Source organism: Candida oxycetoniae (assembly GCF_023343755.2).
Source record: "Candida oxycetoniae strain CBS 10844 chromosome Unknown scaffold29, whole genome shotgun sequence".
NCBI classification, from domain to species: Eukaryota; Fungi; Ascomycota; class Pichiomycetes; order Serinales; family Debaryomycetaceae; genus Lodderomyces; species Lodderomyces oxycetoniae.
The window spans coordinates 1-21,956 of NW_026055452.1; the positions used below are offsets into that span (position 1 = coordinate 1).

At 37.3% G+C, this 21,956-nt stretch overlaps 5 protein-coding genes across 5 annotated transcripts; 4 read left to right on the forward strand and 1 right to left on the reverse strand. All coding sequences in view use genetic code 12, as the record gives it.

Annotated features, from left to right (window-relative positions):
- Positions 1 to 736: 736 nt before the first annotated feature.
- Positions 737 to 1,474, forward strand: KGF56_003209 (Golgi transport complex subunit; the record flags this gene model as incomplete). The annotated part of the gene is made up of 1 exon (XM_049324519.1): positions 737 to 1,474. One exon carries the CDS (start codon positions 737 to 739, stop codon positions 1,472 to 1,474), a length of 738 nt encoding a protein of 245 aa, XP_049179687.1.
- Positions 1,475 to 2,563: 1,089 nt separating this feature from the next.
- KGF56_003210 (uncharacterized protein) lies at positions 2,564 to 7,012 on the forward strand (the record flags this gene model as incomplete). The annotated part of the gene is made up of 1 exon (XM_049324520.1): positions 2,564 to 7,012. The coding sequence occupies one exon, from the start codon at positions 2,564 to 2,566 to the stop codon at positions 7,010 to 7,012; it is 4,449 nt and encodes a 1,482-aa protein (XP_049179688.1).
- Positions 7,013 to 7,143: 131 nt separating this feature from the next.
- Positions 7,144 to 7,743, reverse strand: KGF56_003211 (uncharacterized protein; the record flags this gene model as incomplete). Its single annotated transcript, XM_049324521.1, has 1 exon — positions 7,144 to 7,743. The coding sequence occupies one exon, from the start codon at positions 7,741 to 7,743 to the stop codon at positions 7,144 to 7,146; it is 600 nt and encodes a 199-aa protein (XP_049179689.1).
- Positions 7,744 to 8,327: 584 nt separating this feature from the next.
- KGF56_003212 (uncharacterized protein) lies at positions 8,328 to 9,248 on the forward strand (the record flags this gene model as incomplete). Its single annotated transcript, XM_049324522.1, has 1 exon — positions 8,328 to 9,248. One exon carries the CDS (start codon positions 8,328 to 8,330, stop codon positions 9,246 to 9,248), a length of 921 nt encoding a protein of 306 aa, XP_049179690.1.
- Positions 9,249 to 12,794: 3,546 nt separating this feature from the next.
- On the forward strand, positions 12,795 to 21,219 carry PMC1 (calcium-transporting ATPase; the record flags this gene model as incomplete). The annotated part of the gene is made up of 3 exons (XM_049324523.1): positions 12,795 to 16,566; positions 17,521 to 18,810; positions 19,736 to 21,219. The coding sequence occupies 3 exons, from the start codon at positions 12,795 to 12,797 to the stop codon at positions 21,217 to 21,219; spliced, it is 6,546 nt and encodes a 2,181-aa protein (XP_049179691.1).
- Between the last annotated feature and the right edge of the window lie 737 nt (positions 21,220 to 21,956).

Below are 21,956 nucleotides of genomic sequence, written 5' to 3' on the forward strand. Positions count from 1 at the left end.
CTATCGAGCAGAGCGAGAGAGTGGAGCAACATCAGCTCTTAATACTAGCTCTTAACACCTGCTCCTAACACTATCGAGCGATACTATCGAGCAGAGCGAGAGAGTGGAGCAACATCAGCTCTTAATACTAGCTCTTAACACTAGCTCTTAACACCTGCTCTTAACACTAGCTCTTAACACCTGCTCTTAACACTAGCTCTTAACACCTGCTCTTAACACTAGCTCTTAACACCTGCTCCTAACACTATCGAGCGATACTATCGAGCAGAGCGAGAGAGTGGAGCAACATCAGCTCTTAATACTAGCTCTTAATACTAGCTCTTAACACCATCGAGCGACACTATTTAGCGAAGCAAGAGAGTGGAGCACACTAGCTCTTAACACTAGCTCTTAACACTAGCTCTTTACACTAGCTCTTTACACTAGCTGCCACCGACACAATCAATAGCCATCAAAAGCCATTTCATTTATCTCTCAATAGCCATCTCCTTTATCTCCAATTTCCACTCTTTTCACTCTTTTCACTCTTCAATTTTTCATTTTTCAATTTTTCATTTTTCAATTTTTCATTTTTCAATTTTCAATTTTCAACTCTTTGATTTTCAATTTTTCAAAATTATCAAGATACAGCTTAGGGTTACCAAGATACAGCTTTAGGGTTACCAAGATACAGCTTTGGGTTACCAGCTTATAGTATTAGATTAAGGAATTTCAGTTAAAGGTGTCAAGCTTTCCAATGGCGGACTACACCAATACAGAGTTAATTTCCATGTTTTTTGATGATGAATTTAATCCATCGGCATTCATCAATATGCTAATTCACAAGGTAACTAGTGGAAGCCAAGCTTACTCCAAAACATCCCTATCCAAAGTCTCCCATACTATAAACCAGCTAACAACCCATTTGGACTATACGATAACTGATATTGCCACGAACGAGTTACAAAACAAATTAACCATTTTGGAAAACTCAAACTCTCTCATAAATTCATCTAAACTAGATGAAGATGAACACGAGTCATTGGAAACAACTCGTTTACAATACTATATAAACATACTAAATAATTCAATTTTCACTCTTGGTGCTGAACTTGCAGAAATCAATAAACAAATTGATGCTTCAAACGAAAACTTAAACAATGAATCTATACAAACTTTGATCCAATTGAAACAAGTCAAGACAAATCTATCGCAAGTTATTCAAGTGTTTGAAGACATTATTCAACTTTTATCCAAAAACAATATTGAAAAAACAACCTTTTCAGTTGAAGAATTTCAACAAGTTCTTAATGATTTGTTGGAGTCTATCAAATTAGAATTAAATACCCAAAATTCCGCTCCAAAAAACATTCTACTAAACCATATTGACAAGTTGATTCAAATGCAGGATCTATTTACAAATATGAGTCATTTCAACTCCCCGTTTAAAAAATTCATCTCACGCTTGATTATAGAGAAGGAACAATTTAAATAAACAACATTAACGTAGAGCTAGTTGTTTCGCCGTAGCCTCTTCCTATCCTCTAGCCCTAAGGCTTGCTGTTTCACCGTAGCCTCTTCCTATCCTCTAGCCCTAAGGCTTGCTGTTTCGCCGTAGCCTCTTCCTATCCTCTAGGGCTAGATGTTCACCGTAGCCTCTTCCTATCCTCTAGCCCTAGGGCTAGATGTTTCACCGTAACCTCTTCCTATCCTCTAGCCCTAATGCTAGCTGTTTCACCGTAGCCTCTTCCTATCCTCTAGCCCTAATGCTAGCTGTTTCACCGTAACCTCCTCTTTTCCTTCTCTTCCTCCCCTTTTCTTCCTCCCCTTTTCTTCCTCTACCCCTAGTTATCTCCCCCCAATCTCTTTCTTTCCTTCTCTTCCTTCAATTGGTGCTCCTTTGACAAATTCCTATTCAACACTTGCAACTTTCTCATCTCTTCAACAGGGTCAAAATCACCACTACTCAAATGTTGAAAAGTTTCATCGTATTTCCCAGTTGATAAGGGCGCGTTTCCCTTCATTCTTTTCCTCATGTCAAATACACCGTTCTTGCATTCCAAAAATGCTCGTAAATTGGCCTTACATAGCTCGGGGAGGTCTTTTTTCAACTCTGCATCACTAAGACATTCTTTTGGTGTGTTTCTTTGAATTAATACGCAGGGAGATCTCTGAAGACATATTGCCAAAGCTACTCTCTGATCCTTGCAACTGAACAATTGGTCAATACAAATGAACCTCCGATAAGACTACTGCAATTATACATACCTTGCACCCATTTACAAACAACCTTCTTCTTCTACTACTACTACTTCTACTACTACTTCTTCTTCTTCTTCTTCTTCTTCTTCTTTTTCCTTTCGTGCGAATTTTTCAACTTTCTTTTATGGAGTTGAGCGTTTAACGATTTGCAAGGTAATAGGGTTGAAGATAGAGCTGGAAAGAGTTTAGGTCAAAGGCTATAGAGGTACAGAGAGGTATATCCAGAGAGATATTTACTAGATACATTTAGAGAGAAGGGTTTGTTTGTTTGTTTTTTCCTGCTAGAGTTGGATATTGCTTTGGTTTGGCTTGGTTTGCTTGTATGACGATAACTTTTGTACCCGGTGAGGTTAATAAAGGTTTATGGACAGCAGTGCAGTCCAATTGGAAGAACCACCATCTAGTGGTTTATGGGTCGGGAAACAATTTGATTATTGTGTCTATAACGGTACAATCCACCAACAAAAACCCCAATCCATATAATGTCGATGAGAGCTTGCAAACTTTCTACTTGGAGAAGGATCCGGAAGCAATTGATGTCAATTCGAACGATGGTTTGATAGCCGTGGGGTACGATCAAAAATGCTTGATTTTCAAACCAGTCAATGAGTATATGAAAAAACCGCGGTTTGTCCAAGATGTTTATTTTGAAATCGACAAACTGGCAAAGATTAATTGTCTTGAGTGGGCAAGCGATGAAAGTGAGTTGATTATAGGCACATCCGAAAGGCTTTTACTCTACCATATCTATGATAAATTTGGCAAATTGAAAGTGAGGAAAAGATGGGATTCTCAGCAACCGGTTTCGATTAATCACATATGCATCACACCTAATGCAAAACTAATGTTGGCAACTAGCGGTCACTATGACCGACTAGTTAAGGTGTGGTCAAGGATAAATTACGGAGATGAAAATACCCTATTTGAAGTGTTTTATCTACCGCATGCAAAGGGTTCCTATGTCAAGCAATTCCATTGGAGGAAAAAACTAAACAAGACCGATTCCAATGAAAAGATTATAGACTCTTCTATGGCAAACATCAAGAATATAAGAGAATATATCAATACCGGGAATGAGAAAAGCGAAGTGATATATACATTCACTTCGAATCTGGAATTCAAAGTGTGGGCTTCATATGAGTCTAGTGGGCATAACCAGATTTGTAACTGGGCAAATTTGAACTTGGATAAATGCTTTGGCGAAGACGATGAGGTTGGATCGGTTTTGGTTATTGAACATGATTACCTAAAGAATGCGCTCATTCCAGAGCTAGAGAAGAAGAAGAAGAAGAAGAAGCAGCAACAGCAGCAACAGCAACAACAGCAACAACAGAAACCTCAACAACCCCAACAACCATGCTTGTTTGATGGGGTTAATTTAAAAGACTTTGATTTACTATTAGTCATCTCGAAATCAGGACTTGTCAAGTTATTCGCACTATCTAACATATCAGAGACTCCTCCAAATAACATCAAATTCATACCCATAAATCCCAACTTTGCTTGCAGATTTGGAACACACGAGTATCCTGAAATCTCTACAATTGATGAAAAACAAGACTTGACAGTTGAATATATTCAGTCTCTGGATTTTTGCACAAACTACCTAAAACCAATAGTGATTAAAAGTTTGTGTAAATTAAGCAATGATGGGAGAGTGACGCCTCTTTCTTTTCTAATACACGATAGGGTGAAAAATACCCTCCGATTCGAAGCTTTAGATTTGAAAAAACTAGTCGCCTCACTTTCCTTTTCCTCCCCCCCTTCAAAGTCATCCTTGGGAGTTACTCTAATCCACAAGTTCCAGGGTCAAGTTAAGTCAATACGAAAACTCATCAAATCAAACTCCTTATATACATCAAGAAACGTGATGTTATCAGTCTCCAATTTCCCTCAACATAATCACATTTGGGAACCATTAGTCTTGGAGGAAAACAAACTAAATGTAATGTCAATAACAAAGAAGTTTCAGCTCGATTTGGGGGAGAATATTTCTAACAATACACTAAGCACCAGCAATGGTATATTAGATGCTACAATTATAAATGATGTTGAGCCCCCAATTGGTTCCAAACGAAGACACCTTGTAGTGGTTTTGGAAAAAAACAACAGTGTAAGTTTATGGGATTGCAATGGATTCACTAAGGATGGCAGATTGGCTAAAAGAATCTGCAATAAGTTTTCAACACGGTTGAAAAAATCAAGAGCTTTTGCCATGACTGAATATCCCAATAATACAAATTCTTTAAAACAATATCTTGTTGTATCTGTTTCTGAAAAGGATTCAATAGAAGCCTGGAAATTGAGCTTATCGTATGAAAAAGAAAAAGACAAAATTCAAAAGATTGAATTTGAACAACAGGAAATTGGAAATTTACCTCAGGAAGAGCACATTTTACAAGTGACTAAGGTAGATGCGTTTATTACCCAGTCAAACAAGAGCCTAATTGCAGTGATTGATAAAGAGGGGTTGCTAAAGAGCTATAGCTTGGATTTTAGTGACCCACATAAAATCAACTGGATAGCTACATGCAGTGTAGTCACAAATGTTAAAAATGCTAATAGAATAAATGGATCTACTGTGATCAACAAGTTTGCAGTGGTTAACGAACAAGGTTACCATTTATCCATTTGGGATACTACACAAAACGTATTGGAATACGAGGAGACTTTTGACAAGGAAAAAGGCCCTGTGATTGATTTAGACTGGACATTTATAAATGCAATAAAAAATGAAAAACTGACTACAAATGCAATTTTATCTATTGGGTTTGATCGATTTGTTTTGCTTTACACTCAATTGAGATACGATTACACTAATCGTATTCCAACGTATGCAGCTATCAAAAAGATTGATATTTCTGAGTATACTTCACATGAAATTGGAGACCTGATTTGGCTAGATGATGGTTATTTGGTCATTGGTTGTGGGAACCAGTTTTTCATTGATGATAGATGGGTTAAACTTGGTTCTAGTGGTATTGATACCATAATTCGTCAATTGATGAGTGGGTATAATACTTCTCCCATCAATGATGAAGAAGAAAACGGCGAAGTTGTTGATGATACTAATTTGGTGTATGATATATCACACTTGGTACGAGTCTTGAACGGACCGCTCCCCGTTTACCATCCTCAATTTTTAATCCAGGCATTGTTCATGAGTCAAATGATACCAGTGCAAAATATTCTAGTTAAATTATTCCAAAGTCTAAGACAAGGCGATGTCATCACCTGGGATTTAGGTATTAATTTTGAACAAGAAATACATCAAAGCCTTGAACTATCACTTACTGGTGATGGCAGAAGAAGTAAGATCAAACCTTTACAACGAAGAATGTCACAAAACTTTAATTTGGATGTGTTCACCAAATTTACTGATGAGTTGGCTCAATTACTTCTGCATAAGTTAATGACGCTATCGTTGCCTTTGTTAACACGGCATCAGCAGAGCACGTTGATTTCGGTTATTGCAATAGTGAACGATTTGAATAAATGTGCAGCAACATATGATGATAATGGTATGCGGTTCATGATTGGATTTAAATTATTCCAGTTATCATCAAAGCAAAAAAGATTATCAATGCGTGATATTAATTGGGCTTTACATTCGGATAGTAAGGAAGTGCTCCTATCCTCTGTTGAAGAGTATTACAAGAATCATTTAACTTGGAGCGATATGAGGAAAACAGGTTTGGTTTATTGGGTGAAAACTAATAGATTAATCCAATTGGTTGAATCAGTAGTTAGGAATGAGTTTAGTGATTCGAGAAATCCCGCAGGTATAGTATCGTTGTTTTACTTGGCGCTACGTAAGAAACAAATTCTTATCGGATTATGGAGGATTGTTACTCACGAAGAGAAAACTAAGATGTTAAAGTTTCTAAGCAATGATTTTACAGATGCGCGATGGAAATCAGCTGCTTTGAAAAATGCATTTGTATTGTTGGGAAAACATCGGTATTACGATGCTGCGTATTTTTTCTTGTTGGGAGATAAACCATTTGATTGTTGTAGCACCGTTGCCAATAAGATTGGCGATGTGCCATTGGCTATTGCTATTGCCAAGGTGTATTGCGGTACTGGTACTATGAGAAAGGAGTTTGATGAATGTTTGGAGCAAGTGATTGAGAAATACGTGCTACCTGGTGCTATTGAGAATGGAGATAGGTGGACTACAAGCTGGGTATTTTGGCAATTAAAGGACAAGCCATTATCGATTCAATCGTTGATAAGGACGCCAGCAGATATGGTGACCACCGCCAAATTCCCCAACCTCGAAAACGTTACAGTTTCAGCAAAAGGACATAGTTTTTTGCGTGATGATCCTGTTTTGATTATATTGTTTAATAATTTGAGGCTGCGAAAAGTCGATTATCTAAAGGGATATTTCAAAGTGTCACCAAATGAGGAGTTTCAGTTTATTGTTAAAGTTGCCATGATTTATACAAGAATGGGGTGTGATTACCTTGCGATGTTGTTGTTAAGAAGCTGGACTTTTTACTCGTACCAACCTGAGAGTAAGAAACTTGGTTCCGTTGAAACTGAGGAAACAGGATTTGGATCTAAGGAACAAAATGGATTCGGCCATGGCCAAACAGATGTAAATGCAAATGGTGGTAGTAGTGGTGACAATAATAATAACAATGGCACTGTATCTACCATTCTTGACACTTTCAAGGAAGATAATCTTGCAACCAAATACAGAGCACCGCCACCAGTACAAGCGTTTGAAGAGCCAGACATGAGTTCTTTCAGTTTTGGGTTCTAATCGAAATAAATGGAGGAAAAAGATGGAGAAGAAGAAGAAACATCCATGTGAAAAGATGGAGAAGAAGAAGAAACATCTATGTGAAAAGATGGAGAAGAAACATCTATGTAAAAAAGTCTGTGTTATATAGATTAAAAAACGTTATTTGCTTCTCTCAAAATATTCCAAATTGGACCAGCCAATCTACTCCAAGGTTCAAAAACCGTTATTACGATTCCGAATAAAAAAAATACCCACATTTTGGAAACGATTATTCCTCGAATCGATTGAAATATTGTGATATTGATTAGTGCAATAATGATACGTAGAGACTCTTCAAACTTCCCCCAGAACTCGACACCTCCTTCATCGTCTCTTTCTATCAAAAACATTCTCTTTGATATAAACATAAACGGGTTATAATCATGTAAAAGCATCTTGACTATTAAATCATCACAAATTGCAATATGCTTGTTAACTACATAGATCAAATCATAATAATGGAATACTCGCCGCTGCAACAAATCGGGATCACCGTAATTCAAGTCTAGCAACTTTTCACAATCATATGGCTTTACTTGACATAACTCTCGAGATAAAAGAATGACTTTGAAATTGATCTGGAATTTATCAACTAGATCAGGAGTAATAAACTTTGGAATAATATATAATGCCGCAATAGTAGGGATTATGAAGTAAAACAAAAGCTCAAGACTGTATAGTATGGCTTGTTTGAATGAATGTAGAGGCATTATATATTATAGAGGCCCGACAAAGACAAAAGAGGGAACGGTATACTCACTCAACCTTGGAACTGGTAAATCAGTCAAGTTTCCATACCTTTTCCTTATAAAAGATTACTTGATTTGGTAAAAATGTCCGGATAAGGAATTCGTGGGCCGAATGGAAGAAAAAAAAGAAATTTGTGCAACATGCGCGATCGGCAAATGATAGAAAGGTGATTGGCAGGAGAGAGAGAGAGAGAGAGAGAGAGCCTACGCCATAAAGCGGAAGAATTCAGTTGTAGCATAGATGTGGTTCTAGGAATAAGTAGTGGAACAACGCTATCGAGTAGAGCGAGGTAGTGGAGCAGCTCTGACTAGTGACAGTGACACTAGGATGAGGTGTGCAAAAAAGGTACATTTTCTTTTGTGACTGTTTGTTATTTGGTAATGGCTGCAAAAAAAAAAGCTTACATAAACATAAGCTCATAACAAAAAGAGCACAAATGTGTTGTGTCAATGCTGCTCCACTAGTGAGCGAAGCGAGATGGTTTCAATGGAGATGATAATATTGATATGGTTTCAATGAAGATGATAATATTGATATGGTTTCAATGAAGATGATAATATTGATATGGTATCTCTTTGTCTTCTCAACAACTTGTAATTCTTCTGAAATTTCGCAAATAAAGGAGCCAAAATTTATTGACTTGGATAAGAATGAAGAAAATCAAATAAATCAAAGAAATATCACCTACTATACTCTCAAAGAGAGAGAAGAAATCACCCCAAAGCTATTGGAATCACTATTCTATCACAATCCTCGAACGGTAATATATGTACAAGATTCAAATACAACAATAGTCCCTACTGATGAAATATTGGAAACGCAAAATTTGACAAGATTAACCAATCTTGAATATATTGAAGTCAAGCATAATTTCAAGCAAACTCAATATAACTATATTCCCATTTCACCTTGTATTTCCAATAACCCATTCAAATTGGATCCACCATTAATGGGGGTAGCGTGGACTCATCGTCTAGCACTATCAACGAGATTCAGTGGCACTTTTGGTGGAATATTAAGTGGCGGATATCTACTAAACTCAACGACGATAGGATTGACATTGGGTGAAATAACAAGGATAAAATTTGCCAAGGAAAGATCAGTCGATTCTTTTGCTGCTTGTTATCTGACTAATAGAGAAGCTGCTAGATTGTTTGGGTATATACCGATGTATACCACAGAACCAATCACGAGGCGCATTAGTTTTCACAATTGGCAAAATCGCAAACTGGGGGGGAAAAAGAATAGCTTTTTTGATGCAAGGAATAGCGGTGACTTTAATTCAAGGGCAAGGGTAGAGCTTGGTACAATGTGGTTCCCTTCAAAGCCAAGGCGATTATTGAGTGACGAGCCGGTGATTATGGTATGTGATGTAGGTACGAGAGATGGTTTGAAATGCAATGAGAATAAGGGTAGGATAGTTGATAGTTATGGCAATGAGATATTATGGGAAAGCGAATATTGACGGCGAGTATAAATAGATATATACATCATTGATTGCATAGTACGACACTAGCGAGGTACGAGCTGATGGAGAAAAATATGCTCATCTTTAAAAGAGAAAAACCCGTTTGCTCTCGGTGAGTTGGAAGTTGTAACATTAGAAATAAAGCTGGGAAACAAAGGGTAGAAGGTATGCGTGTAAGGCTACAGTTGGTTGAAAATATAAAATATAAAATATAAAATATAAAATATAAAATATAAAATATAAAATATAAAGATTATTCCCTTTGCTTTACATTAGAGAATATTATCATGGAATATTAGTTTGAAAATTTGCACCCAATTTGAAGAAAAACAAATCTTGGAAATAGATTCGACACTATTGAGCCGAGCGAGATAGTGGAGCAGCGCTGACTAGTGACACCATCGACACTGCTGAGCAGCGCTGACTAGTGACACCATCGACACTGCTGAGCAGCGCTGACTAGTGACACCATCGACACTGCTGAGCAGCGCTGACTAGTGACACCATCGACACTGCTGAGCAGCGCTGACTAGTGACACTAGATGGTTTTCTTCTCTCTTACTTGTTCTCTTTTAGTAGTGTCGGTGGGAGCTAGTATTGCCCAACTATCTCGCTCTGCTCGATAGTTATGACTTGAAGGAAAAAAAAAATGAAAAAACCCTACCCGGGACTCGAACCCGGAGTCTTCGCCTTTCTTTTTTCTCTACTGTGTAATAATTACTACTAAAGGAGTAACAAATGGTAGTTGTAGGAGGGCGATGCTGTAACCTTTGAGCCAGCAGGGCGTAGTTTACAGGTAAACTTTTGAAACCAAAACCAAGTGGGCTAAAGGAGTCAAATTTTCGTTTTTCAACAGCACCATCGATACTATCGACACTATCGACACTATCCACACTATTGAGCAGAGCGAGATAGTGGAGCAGCGCTGACTAGTGACATCATCGACACTATCGACACTATCGACACTATCGAGCAGAGCGAGATAGTGGAGCAGCGCTGACTAGTGACATCATCGACGCTATCGACACTATTGAGCAGAGCGAGATAGTGGAGCAGCGCTGACTAGTGACATCATCGACACTATCGACATTATTGAGCAGAGGGAGATAGTGGAGCAGCGCTGACTAGTGACATCATCGACACTATTGAACAGCGCTGACTAGTGACATCATCGACACTATTGAACAGCGCTGACTAGTGACACTAGGATGAAGTGATGGCTGATTTTAATTTGTATTTTTTATATATACAGGATCAAATTTAACTCACACTTTCAGATATAAATGCTATTCAAGGATAAACAAGTTTAAATTCGATAAGATAACAAGTATATATATCTTAACAATTTAATGATTGATCGATGTATTTATATCGAGCAGAGCAAGATGTCAATAGTCAGTCAAGCAGAGCGAAATAGTGTCGATAGTGCTGCTATTACGTGCTACACCACTATCTCGCTTCGCTCGATAGTGTTGCTCGATAGTGTTGCTCGATAGTGTTGCTCGATTGTGTTGTTTGAATACAATGCACTTTGGTGGCGTATGTGAGCCCCTACACACATTTTCTGCAGTAACCAAAATATACGAGACTAAAAAAAGTACCCATTAAAAAAAGAAAAAAAAACAAAGGAAAAGTTTCAAGAGATGTCTTCTTCCCGCTGAAATTCCAGCTTGTTTGTAGAGTTTACCAAGCATCAGTAGTGATCATTCTTTTCTTGTTGTTGTTGTTTTTTTGGTTTTTGGTTTACCTTTCTTACTGAAACATTGGAACATTAAACGCATTAAATGTCTATTTATGCACCAAAAAGTCTATTATCTGCTCTAAAAAGCCGCTTAAGGGAATAAGTCCATTTTTCATCAACAATGAATCGTGCGACACTATCAAGAAGAGCGAGATAGTGGAGCAGCACTGACTAGTGACACTAGGATGAAGTGATGACTGAGTTTGAATAAAAACAGCCTGAGTCTTGGATGAGGGACAGTGTGGGGGGGGGGGGGGGGGGGGGGGGGGGCTGAGTTTTGAGTGAGACCTAAGGTGCATATGATCCAAATATATTGGCCATCATACTCATTGAAAAATCAACAGTACAAAACTAAAAATTGATCTACGCGCCAACAGCTCTACACGCCAACAGTTCTACACGTTTAAAGCTCTACACGCCAATAGCTCTACACGCCAATAGCTCCATAGTATAACAGCTCTACACGCCAACAGCTCTATAGGATAACTACTCGGTGGCAGCTAGTGTTACTCCACTATCTCGCTCTGTTCGATAGTGGATTATTTAATGCACTTCATTTATTTGCATGGCATCAGTTTCTGCACCTTCTACTTTCAGCAGTGAACATGCCACCACTTTGACTTTTTGTAAATCGTACAAATTTCACCATCAGCTTGATTTTTTTTTTATATTTTTTTTTTTTATTATTGGTTACTATAAAACTCTTACATAATCATTATCTAATATCTACACAGCCCCCTTTTTTTCGCTCGGTTTGGCGATTGGTAGCACATATATATATTGCTAGAGCAAACCCGTTGTGCTTGCTAAGCAATTTGTACAAGAGCTGTTGTCGATAGCCCACTTGGAGTGTGTGTCACGTCCTGTTTCTTTTACAACTCATATACTAGGGGCTTTCCCACAGTTTGGCTTGTTTGCAGGACAAAATCAGTTGCTCTCATGAATGCAAATGCATTGATTTTTAGTCTTTTTTTTTTTTTTTTTTCTTTTTCATTTAGTGTAAAGAATCTTTGTAGTAAGCATTGCCCATTTCATTACCGCCTATAGAATTTCAGTATAAAACCATTTGAAAAGTTGACTAGATTGATTTGATAATGTAGTATAAAGAGAGACAATTTCATTAAGATATTGTTGGAGTAAGGCTTATAAAGAGCTAAATACTATTATCACCTAGCTCTAGCTACAGGCTTATCACCTAGCTCTAGTTATAACCTAGCTCTAGCTACATCCCAGCTAGCTACATCCTAGCTTTAGCTACAGGCTAGCTCTAACTACAGGCTATCATCAGCTATAGCTACAGCAATATAACTTCCCAGCACGCGTTGATTGTACCCTAGTCTTTACTCCAAAGCATCGATTTCAATTACAGCCCCCACTTTCCAGTATCATTTGTTGCTTTTTTTTTCTGGTCATCTAAATATACATCTTATATCGTCATAAACATAGGCTAGCATTACCTAAGACTACATTGGAATACAGCTGAGACAAAAAGAAAAAAAGTCAAACAACTAAAGTACAGACAACTTTAGTGGGACAGTATTATACAGAGAAGATTTTTGATTGCCATATTATACTTTTATTCCCCACACAAAATTAGAGAATCTGGTATAACTCGATATTTATTCATTACTATTTGTCTTTATTGTTGGACTTGATTAGAACCCGTTTATCTTGTCTCCTTTGCATAGTTTTCCATAACACTCATACAACCCTCAACCAAATCAAGGTTCAATTTTTTTTTTCCGGCTCAGCTTTTTTTCCGGCTCGGCTTTTTTTTAATTTAATTTTTCACTTGATAGAGAATGGCACCAAAGACACCTGCTGATAGATTGGGTACAGCCGGCAATACGCTAGAAATACCTAGATATGACGAGTATGATGATGACCAGTCCTCGGTAAATTCAACGTCTCCACTACAACAACATGAGGGAGAAGAGCTGGAGGACCGGCATCAACATCAACATCAACATCAACAGGAGGAAGAAGATGATGATGTGCATATCAAACAGAAGCATGATTTAACCTACGAAACTAACTATAATCTTGATAATGCTACCGACGATGCCCCGCCCTTACTACCCACAACAAAACTCCCGCATCATCCTCCAAGAAAAACAACTACAAGCCACTCCTTAACCACTAAACTAACACATGCTATTTCAGCAACAACTTCTCATCACAACAAATTTCTAGCAGATTGTAAAATAACACCTCAAGAATTAATACCTTTGCATGATCCGAAATCTTTGAAATATTTATATGACCTAGGAGGATTTGACACTTTGTTGGCCTTGCTAGGTACTTCAAAAAGAGGTTTAAATGACAATGATGAGCAAGACCAAGAATTTCGAAGAACTGTTTATGGTGTTAACAAATTGCCTCAGCGACAACTGAAGAGTTTTTTCCAACTATGCTGGGAGGCAATGAAGGATAAAGTATTGATTATTTTATCTATTGCAGCTGTGGTGTCATTAGCTTTGGGTCTTTATGAAACGTTTGGAAGTGGTGACCATTATGACGATGAAGGAAAACCCCTACCAAAAGTGGAGTGGGTAGAAGGTGTGGCCATTTTGGTAGCTGTTTGCATCGTTGTAGTTGTAGGCGCTGCTAACGATTATCAAAAAGAACGACAATTTGCTAAATTGAATGCTAAAAAGGAAGATCGAGAATTGATTGTTATTCGTAATGGAGAACAAAAATTGATTTCCATTTATGATTTATTAGCTGGTGATGTTATAAATTTGCAAACTGGTGACGTTGTACCTGCAGATTCTATTCTTTTCCAAGGAGAAGTTGAATGCGATGAAAGTGCGTTAACTGGTGAATCCGCAACTATTAGAAAAGTACCCGTTGGCGAAGCAATGGAAATTTACAAAAAAAACTTGCCAACAACTGAAGATATTGGAAGTCATTTAGTGAAATTCCGTGATCCTTATTTAATCTCAGGCTCAAAAATATTGTCAGGTTTGGGAAATGCCGTGGTAACTGCTGTGGGTAAAAATTCAATCCATGGGAGAACCATGTTGAGTTTGCACGTTGAAGCAGAAACTACTCCAATGCAAGAAAGATTGAATAATTTGGCTGAAGGTATCTCCAAATATGGTTTTTTAGCTGCAATTATTTTGTTCATTGTTTTGTTCATTCGATTCTGTGTTGATATTTCTCCGGGTGGTGTTTTCCATGACTTGAGTCCAACTGATAAGGGTAAAAAATTTATTGATATCATTATTACCGCGGTGACTATTGTTGTTGTTGCTATTCCTGAAGGTTTGCCTTTGGCAGTCACTTTGGCTTTGGCTTTTGCTACAACAAGAATGGCCCAAAATGGTAATTTAGTTCGTGTTTTGAGAAGTTGTGAAATTATGGGAGGAGCAACTGCAGTTTGCTCGGATAAAACAGGTACCTTGACTGAAAATAAGATGAGAGTCGTACGGGGTTTCTTTGGATTGAATAGTTCTAATCAATTGTTGGAATTCGATGATACTGCAATGAATCATCAATATGAACCTACCGCGACAGAAGCAAGTAAAGAGATTACTCCTGAAATGAAGCATTCTTTTATAACGAATATAACTTTAAATTCAACAGCTTTTGAAAATAGTGATTATGATGAAGCAAAACATAAACAAGCAAAACAAAGACCCAAGAAGAAGTCATTCATACAACATTTTTTGTTTGGGAATTCACAACAACAACAACGACAAATGGACTTTGAAATGGGGGTTGATGATGAACCATTTTTGGGTAACAAGACCGAATCGGCACTTTTGCTTCTTGGGAAAGAAATATTTCATTTGTTTGATAACAAATCATTGGAACAAATTAGGAGAGAAGAAGTATCAAAAATTGTTCAAGTGATCCCATTTGAAAGTTCTAGAAAATGGTCTGGTATCGTTGTTAAGATTGAAAATGGGTTTCGAGTTTATATTAAGGGTGCCGCAGAAATTGTATTTAAAAACTGTGGCTATGAAGAAAATACTCATGGACATTTGATCCGATTAGATAGAGTAAAACGGGATGAAGTTTTATCGAAAATCGACGCATATGCAAATGATGCTCTTCGAGCTATTGCTTTGGGGCACCGTGATTATATTACAGATTCATGGCCTCCTTCTGAGTTGACAGATGAGAAGAACAAACATGAAGCTGATCCACTGGCTTTGGTCAATGTTGGTGCAAGCACGACTGAAATTGATAAACAGTTTGTTTTGGATGCATTAGTTGGTATTCAAGATCCCCTTAAACCTGGTGTTGCACACGCTGTTGCACAATGTAAGCAAGCCGGTGTAACAGTAAGGATGGTTACTGGAGATAACTTGAACACGGCAAAGGCCATTTCAAAAGAATGTGGGATTCTTACTCCTGATGATTTATCTTTTGAACATGCATTTATGGAGGGTCCACAGTTTCGGAAATTGAGTCCTGAAGAAAGACTTCGAATTGTTCCTGAATTAAAAGTTCTTGCTAGATCGTCACCTGAGGATAAACGTATACTTGTTGATACCTTGAAAAAATCAGGTGAAGTGGTTGCAGTTACTGGTGATGGTACAAATGACGCACCAGCTTTGAAATTGGCAGATGTTGGTTTTTCAATGGGTATTGCTGGTACAGAAGTTGCAAGAGAAGCTTCGGATATCATTCTTATGACTGATGATTTTGCTGATATTGTACAAGCTATCAAATGGGGGAGAACAGTTGCTACATCGATTAAGAAATTTATTCAATTTCAACTCACGGTCAATATTACTGCTTGTGTACTTACATTTGTTTCTGCTGTTGCATCATCACAAAATCAATCGGTTTTAACTGCAGTTCAATTGTTGTGGGTTAATTTGATCATGGATACATTGGCTGCATTAGCCTTGGCAACTGATAAACCAGATGATTCTTTCCTTAACCAAAAACCCGCAGGCAGAACAGCACCATTAATCTCAACATCAATGTGGAAAATGATACTTGGGCAATCAATTACTCAATTGACGATTACATTTATTTTACATTTTGCAGGAAAAGAATTATTCTTTCCGGGACAGTCGCATATCAGTAACCATCAAAAGAAGCAATTGGATGCAATGACTTTTAATACTTTTGTTTGGTTACAATTTTGGAAATTATTTGTTACTAGAAAACTAGACGAAGCAAGTGATGTTACTACAATCCGAGGTAGATTTACTTGGGAGAATTTGAATTTTTTCCAACACTTGTTTCGCAATTGGTATTTTATTATTATTGCTGCTATAATTGGTGGATTCCAAGTATTGATTATGTTTGTTGGAGGCGCTGCATTTAGTGTAGCTAAACAAACACCAGGAATGTGGGCTACTGCTTTGTTATGTGGATTCATTAGTATTCCAATGGGTTTGGTCATCAGACTCATTCCAAATATATGGGTAGAGAAAATTTTCCCTACAAGGGCATTTAAGAAGTTAATTTATATTGTTGGATTTGGATGGATCAAAAGACATAAGAAGAAAGATGTAGAGAAGGGTAAAGATGGTGATGGTAGTGGTGGTGGTAATAATAATTCGACTACTGTTACGCCTACAACTAGCACCACCGTTACTGAACAGCGTGGTAGGGAGCCAAGTAGGAGCATTTCTGATAGAACCATTTGAAAGCTAAGCAACTTTGACACATACAGAGTTGCAACCATGTGTTTCTAATGAATGAGTATTAACGTATTGTTTTTTTTCTTTTTATATATATATGAGTATAAATTATTTATTTATTTTTTATACATGATGTGCATTATTAATGAAACCAAACCTGTGTGTTGAATGAATTCTTTCTCCTCTCATAACATACTCTCTTTCTTCTCTCTTTCTCTGTATTAGTCAAATGTGTCGGAGAAAATGGTGTTTTTTTCTTCACGTTTGTCTAGTTTTTTTACGACTTTTAAGATTAGAAAAAGTCGTACCAGAAAATTCTCAAAATGGAAGGTTTATCCCAATGTCTAAATTAGGAATAAAAAGATAAACTTTTTGAAAAACCAAAACTCTTTTACTTTTTTTGCTTTGATTTCACCATTTATTTCTGCCTGCCCCGCCTACTTATTCAAAAGAACAAAAAAAATGCTCTTTGTTACTGGCCTCCCTCGGCTAATATAGTTAAGCTAAATCTTCTTCCTTGTAGAATGGAATTACCGCAAAGCAAATAAATCGACTGCTGTTACGCTTTCTCTCATACTTTTCTCGTCAACCTTGATTATGGTGAAGTACCATGTAAATCGATAGCTATCTACATCACATGATAGCATCTTGTTATCTAACATCCAAAAAGGAAAAAGTGGAAAAATGGAAAAACAGAAAATGGAAAAATGGAAAAATGGAAAAAGGAAAAAGAAAAAAAAAATTCAGATTCCCAGTATCTAAAACTATGAGTGGTGGTGTTGATTTCAAAGAGATATTTACATGAAAACATTATTAACACTGATCTACCATAATCTAAGGTTTAAAACAATACTATCAAGAAAAGGCTCTGTACGATACATTTCAAATATCAATGTGCCTTTCCAAGATGATTTGTCAGAGTTAGATATGGATGATTTTGGTCTCGGTGATTTTCGACATTATCAGGAATCACCCGATGTTGAACGATATAGAAGGAATCAGATTAATACCTCCGAGCATATTGATGTTAATTCCCTCCTACTTTCGCAAACTCAAACAAAAAAGAGTACTTTGGAGAGCCTTGTGCGGCTTAAAGAGCCTGTGATTTTCATTTCCAAGCTTACTGATCCATACATTAATTTAGCTATAGAAGATTATATTTTTGACAATATGCCCAAGGTTGATACAAATATTGCATCAAACAGTTTCAATTCACATAGGTTGCTTTTCTACACCAATTCACCTTGTGTTGTGATTGGCAAGAATCAAAATCCTTGGAAGGAAGTGAATCTTCCATTATTGAACCTGTTGGGGATCCCATTGATACGAAGAAGGTCAGGTGGTGGAACTGTTGTTCATGATTTGGGAAATACGAATTATTCATTCATGACTACGAAAAATGAGTTTGACCGATTCAAGTTTGTTCATTTGATTACTCAATACGTGAACTCAAATGGAGGCAAATGTAAAATACAAGTTAATCAAAGGGGAGACATTGTTACAATAATTGATGGCGACGAGTATAAGATAAGTGGGTCAGCTTACAAGATATCTAGAGGAAAGTCATATCATCATGGAACAATGCTTTTGAATCTGGATTTGACGAGACTAAAGAGATTATTGCAAAGAGATGCTAAAACTTTAGGCGTTGTTGAATCTAAAAGTTCAGTTGATTCAGTCAAGTCTAAAGTGGCCAATTTAGGTATATCCAATAATGATTTTATTGAAATAGTGAACCATGGATTTAAACAAGTTTATGGTGGTAAGCAACAAGAGAGTATGGTTGTGCAAGATTCCGAGAATAAAGAATTTAACGAAATGATGGGATTGACTGATTTTGTAGTGGGACAATGTAATGATTTTTCATTGATTGAAATTAATGAGGAAAATTTAGAATTACCTCAACAAGTTTATTCAATTGCTGATAAATTGAAATCATGGAGTTGGAAGTATGGACATACCCCTCCTTTTACTCATACTTTAAATCACGAGGAGCTTACTTTTTCGATAAAATTCTTTGTCGAAAAGGGTAAGATAGTTAATGTGGAGTGGAATAATAAAAAAGGAGATCCATCATTAGATCGACTCATGCAAAACGTTAAACAAAATTTGATTTCGATTCTTTACACTGGGGAAGAAGTTAAACGTTCTTTCGCGGGAAGCGATATAGGTGACAAGATAGGTACTTGGTTGTGCCAAGTAATTGACTGTGACTTAAATTTCACATAAAGTTTTGAGGAACTACAAAGCCCTACCCCTCCCCCTGCCCTAGCACGCCTCTGTATCCACACCATATTCCCCAAGTCGTCTGAGCAGCCCTGAATGCGCATTCCTGTTTTAGTCTGATTACAATCGGGCTAAAGATAGTTAATTGCCTTAAGAGGTATTTTTAAGAAAACACAAAAAGATATACTGATTCCCACCGCTATCCTTCGTCAAATCCAAATATTATCATCATAAGTGAATTATGATAATTTCAACTGAAATAGTTGAAACTTCCTTTTATAGCTAAACACTTCAAGTCTGATGGTTGCATGAGGGGAGGCATGTGTTACTGAAAACATCTACCAATAAATCATAATAAACTCAAAAAACGATTAGGAAAGCTTTCCATTAATGTACTAAAGAAGAGAAAATAATCACTGTAGTACGAAAAAAGGTAAACCCGTATATCGTAAACCACAGTAAGATCTACAAAATCTTGAACTTGTCCTTATTTTTATCTTTTCTCCTTAAAATAGACACAATTCCTCCACTCTCTGGAGTCTTTTCAGGGGTAATCAAATTGCCTCTCTTCCCCCCCCCCATGTCCCCACTTCACCCATGGAATATAACACAAAGAGGAGCTGTCATTATGTTGGTAATATACGTTTGTTTTTTTTATATCTTTTTACCATAATAGGTGATGTAATTTTTTTTATCGTATAAGCTTTTATTTTTATTTTTTTTTCAATCTGTTTTCAACATCTTGAGTAATTGATCGAGTAATGATGGTTAAGCGAAAGCATATTATCATATCACGTATACATAATGAAAGTATCGTTTTCCCCTCAACTTTAACTAGACTATATTCCAGACCATTTACTTCTTATTCTACAAATAGCTTGTCTTTTTCCATCTCCTCGTAAGTTTAGACAATGAACTTACATCAATTGTAGATCCCTTTTCAGGTTCAAATCACCACTCACAATCACCGCTGCCACCATCACCACGTATGAAAAAACTCTTTATCTTCTTGGTGTTGATCACCAACTGCTTCGCTGCCACTTTGTCTCCAACAAAACCTTCTCAAGACGACTTCTATAATGCTCCTAGTAATTTCGAGTCAAAACCAGTGGGTACAATATTGAAATGGAGAAACGTTCCAAACCCATTGACAAGTATCTTTACCAAAGTAAACGTTCAAAATGCATGGCAACTCCTTGTTAGATCGGAAGATACTTTTGGAAATCCCAATGCAATCGTCACCACTGTTATTCAGCCATACAACGCCGATAATAAAAAACTTGTTTCTTATCAAACTTTTGAAGATTCTGCAAAACTTGATTGTTCTCCATCCTATGCAATCCAATACGGCTCAGATATAACCACAATACTTACGCAATTTGAAATGTACTATATATCTGCATTATTGGACCAAGGCTATTATGTTGTAACCCCGGATTACGAAGGTCCCAAAAGCGCGTTTACTGTGGGTGTACAGGCAGGAAGAGCCACTTTAAACTCGCTTCGTGCTGCATTGAATTCACACAATATTACTGGTCTTGACCCCAATGCTAAATCAGTGATGTGGGGATACTCAGGTGGTTCTATAGCTTCAGGATGGGCTGCAGTACTTCAGCCACAGTATGCGCCAGATTTGAGCGATACTTTACTCGGTGCAGCTTTGGGAGGCTTAGTCACCAACATTTCTGCCACTGCGCATGCTATTGATGGTGGCCCGTTTGCTGGAATTATCGGAGCTGCATTTGGGGGGTTATCGAACGAGTACACAATGCTTGCACCTATGGTTTTGGAAGAAGTGGATCCCCTGCTATCAGAAGCTTATTTTAACAATGTCAATTATTGTTTGATTGACTCTGTTATTGCATACTTTGGTGACAATTTTTTCGGTGATGATCCCAAATACTTTCCTAATGGCTGGACTTTACTTGAAACAGAACCAGGAAAATCCGTGCTCGAGGCCAATGGATTGGTTTATAATTCAAACGAATTGGTTCCGTCGATTCCGCTTTTCATTTATCATGGACTCCTTGATGGTATTATACCCATTGAGGATTCGAAAAAGACGTTTGATCAATGGTGCAAAGCCGGTCTTAAATCTGGCGAGTTTAGCGAGGATATAAGTAATGGGCATATCACAGAGGCCGTTGTTGGGGCACCAGCAGCTCTTACTTGGATTACCAAAAGGCTTAATGGTGAGGCTCCAGTTTCAGGATGTGTTTACGAATCGCGTCTCTCTAATTTCTTATACCCCGATATTCTCCCTTCGGTACTGGACATTTTTTCATCTGCCTTGAGGGCCATCTCGGGATTAGGATTAGGTGAAGGTTTGTCGAGTGATGATATCTCGTTAATGGATTTGTTGAAAATCAGTGTTTCAAATATGTTTTCTTGAGTAGAATAGTTACAATTTTTTTCCAATAATGATAACTGTAGTTGAACACAAAAAAGGAAAGCAACTAACCACCCCTATCGAGCAGAGAGAGATAGTGGAGCAACACTAGCTGCCAACGAAACAACTCTGCTCTACTCTCTACTCTGTGGTCTCTTCGACTAGACTCGCTTCGCTCCAATAGCCTATCCATATCATAGACACTTTTTAGTTTTTTTACCTTGATTTAAAGTAGGAAAAAAGTTCTCCCATCACAAAATAGGTAGAGCAGTGTAATGTGAAGTAGCATAACTTGTAAAAAAAGGGGGGGGGAACATTTGATATACGAGGATGTAAGAGGTCCTGGTATCATTTTCTCTTCCTATTTCAGGGAAAATATAGCAAATAGATTCTACAATTATTTTTAACTTATTTTTTCGCAGCAATTCCATTGAAAAATTCAATTGCTACTTACTTCAAAGGTCATTTCATCAAGTAATATAGGTGGTTAACATTATAGTAACAAGTTTTTCATTCTCTATTATCTCAATGAAAACAAAAGTGTTTAACCATATACATATCTGTTTCCACACTTGATCCCTCTTCCAGCATCTCTTCCCCCAGTTTCAGTGTAAGCTCTATTAAGATTTCACTATTAATCACTATCGAGGAACGAGATAGTGAGCAGTCCCCTACCTCTCCGGGCTATAACCTACCTCTATAGAGTAAATGAGTTTTAGAGTGTTACTTGGTTATTTAAT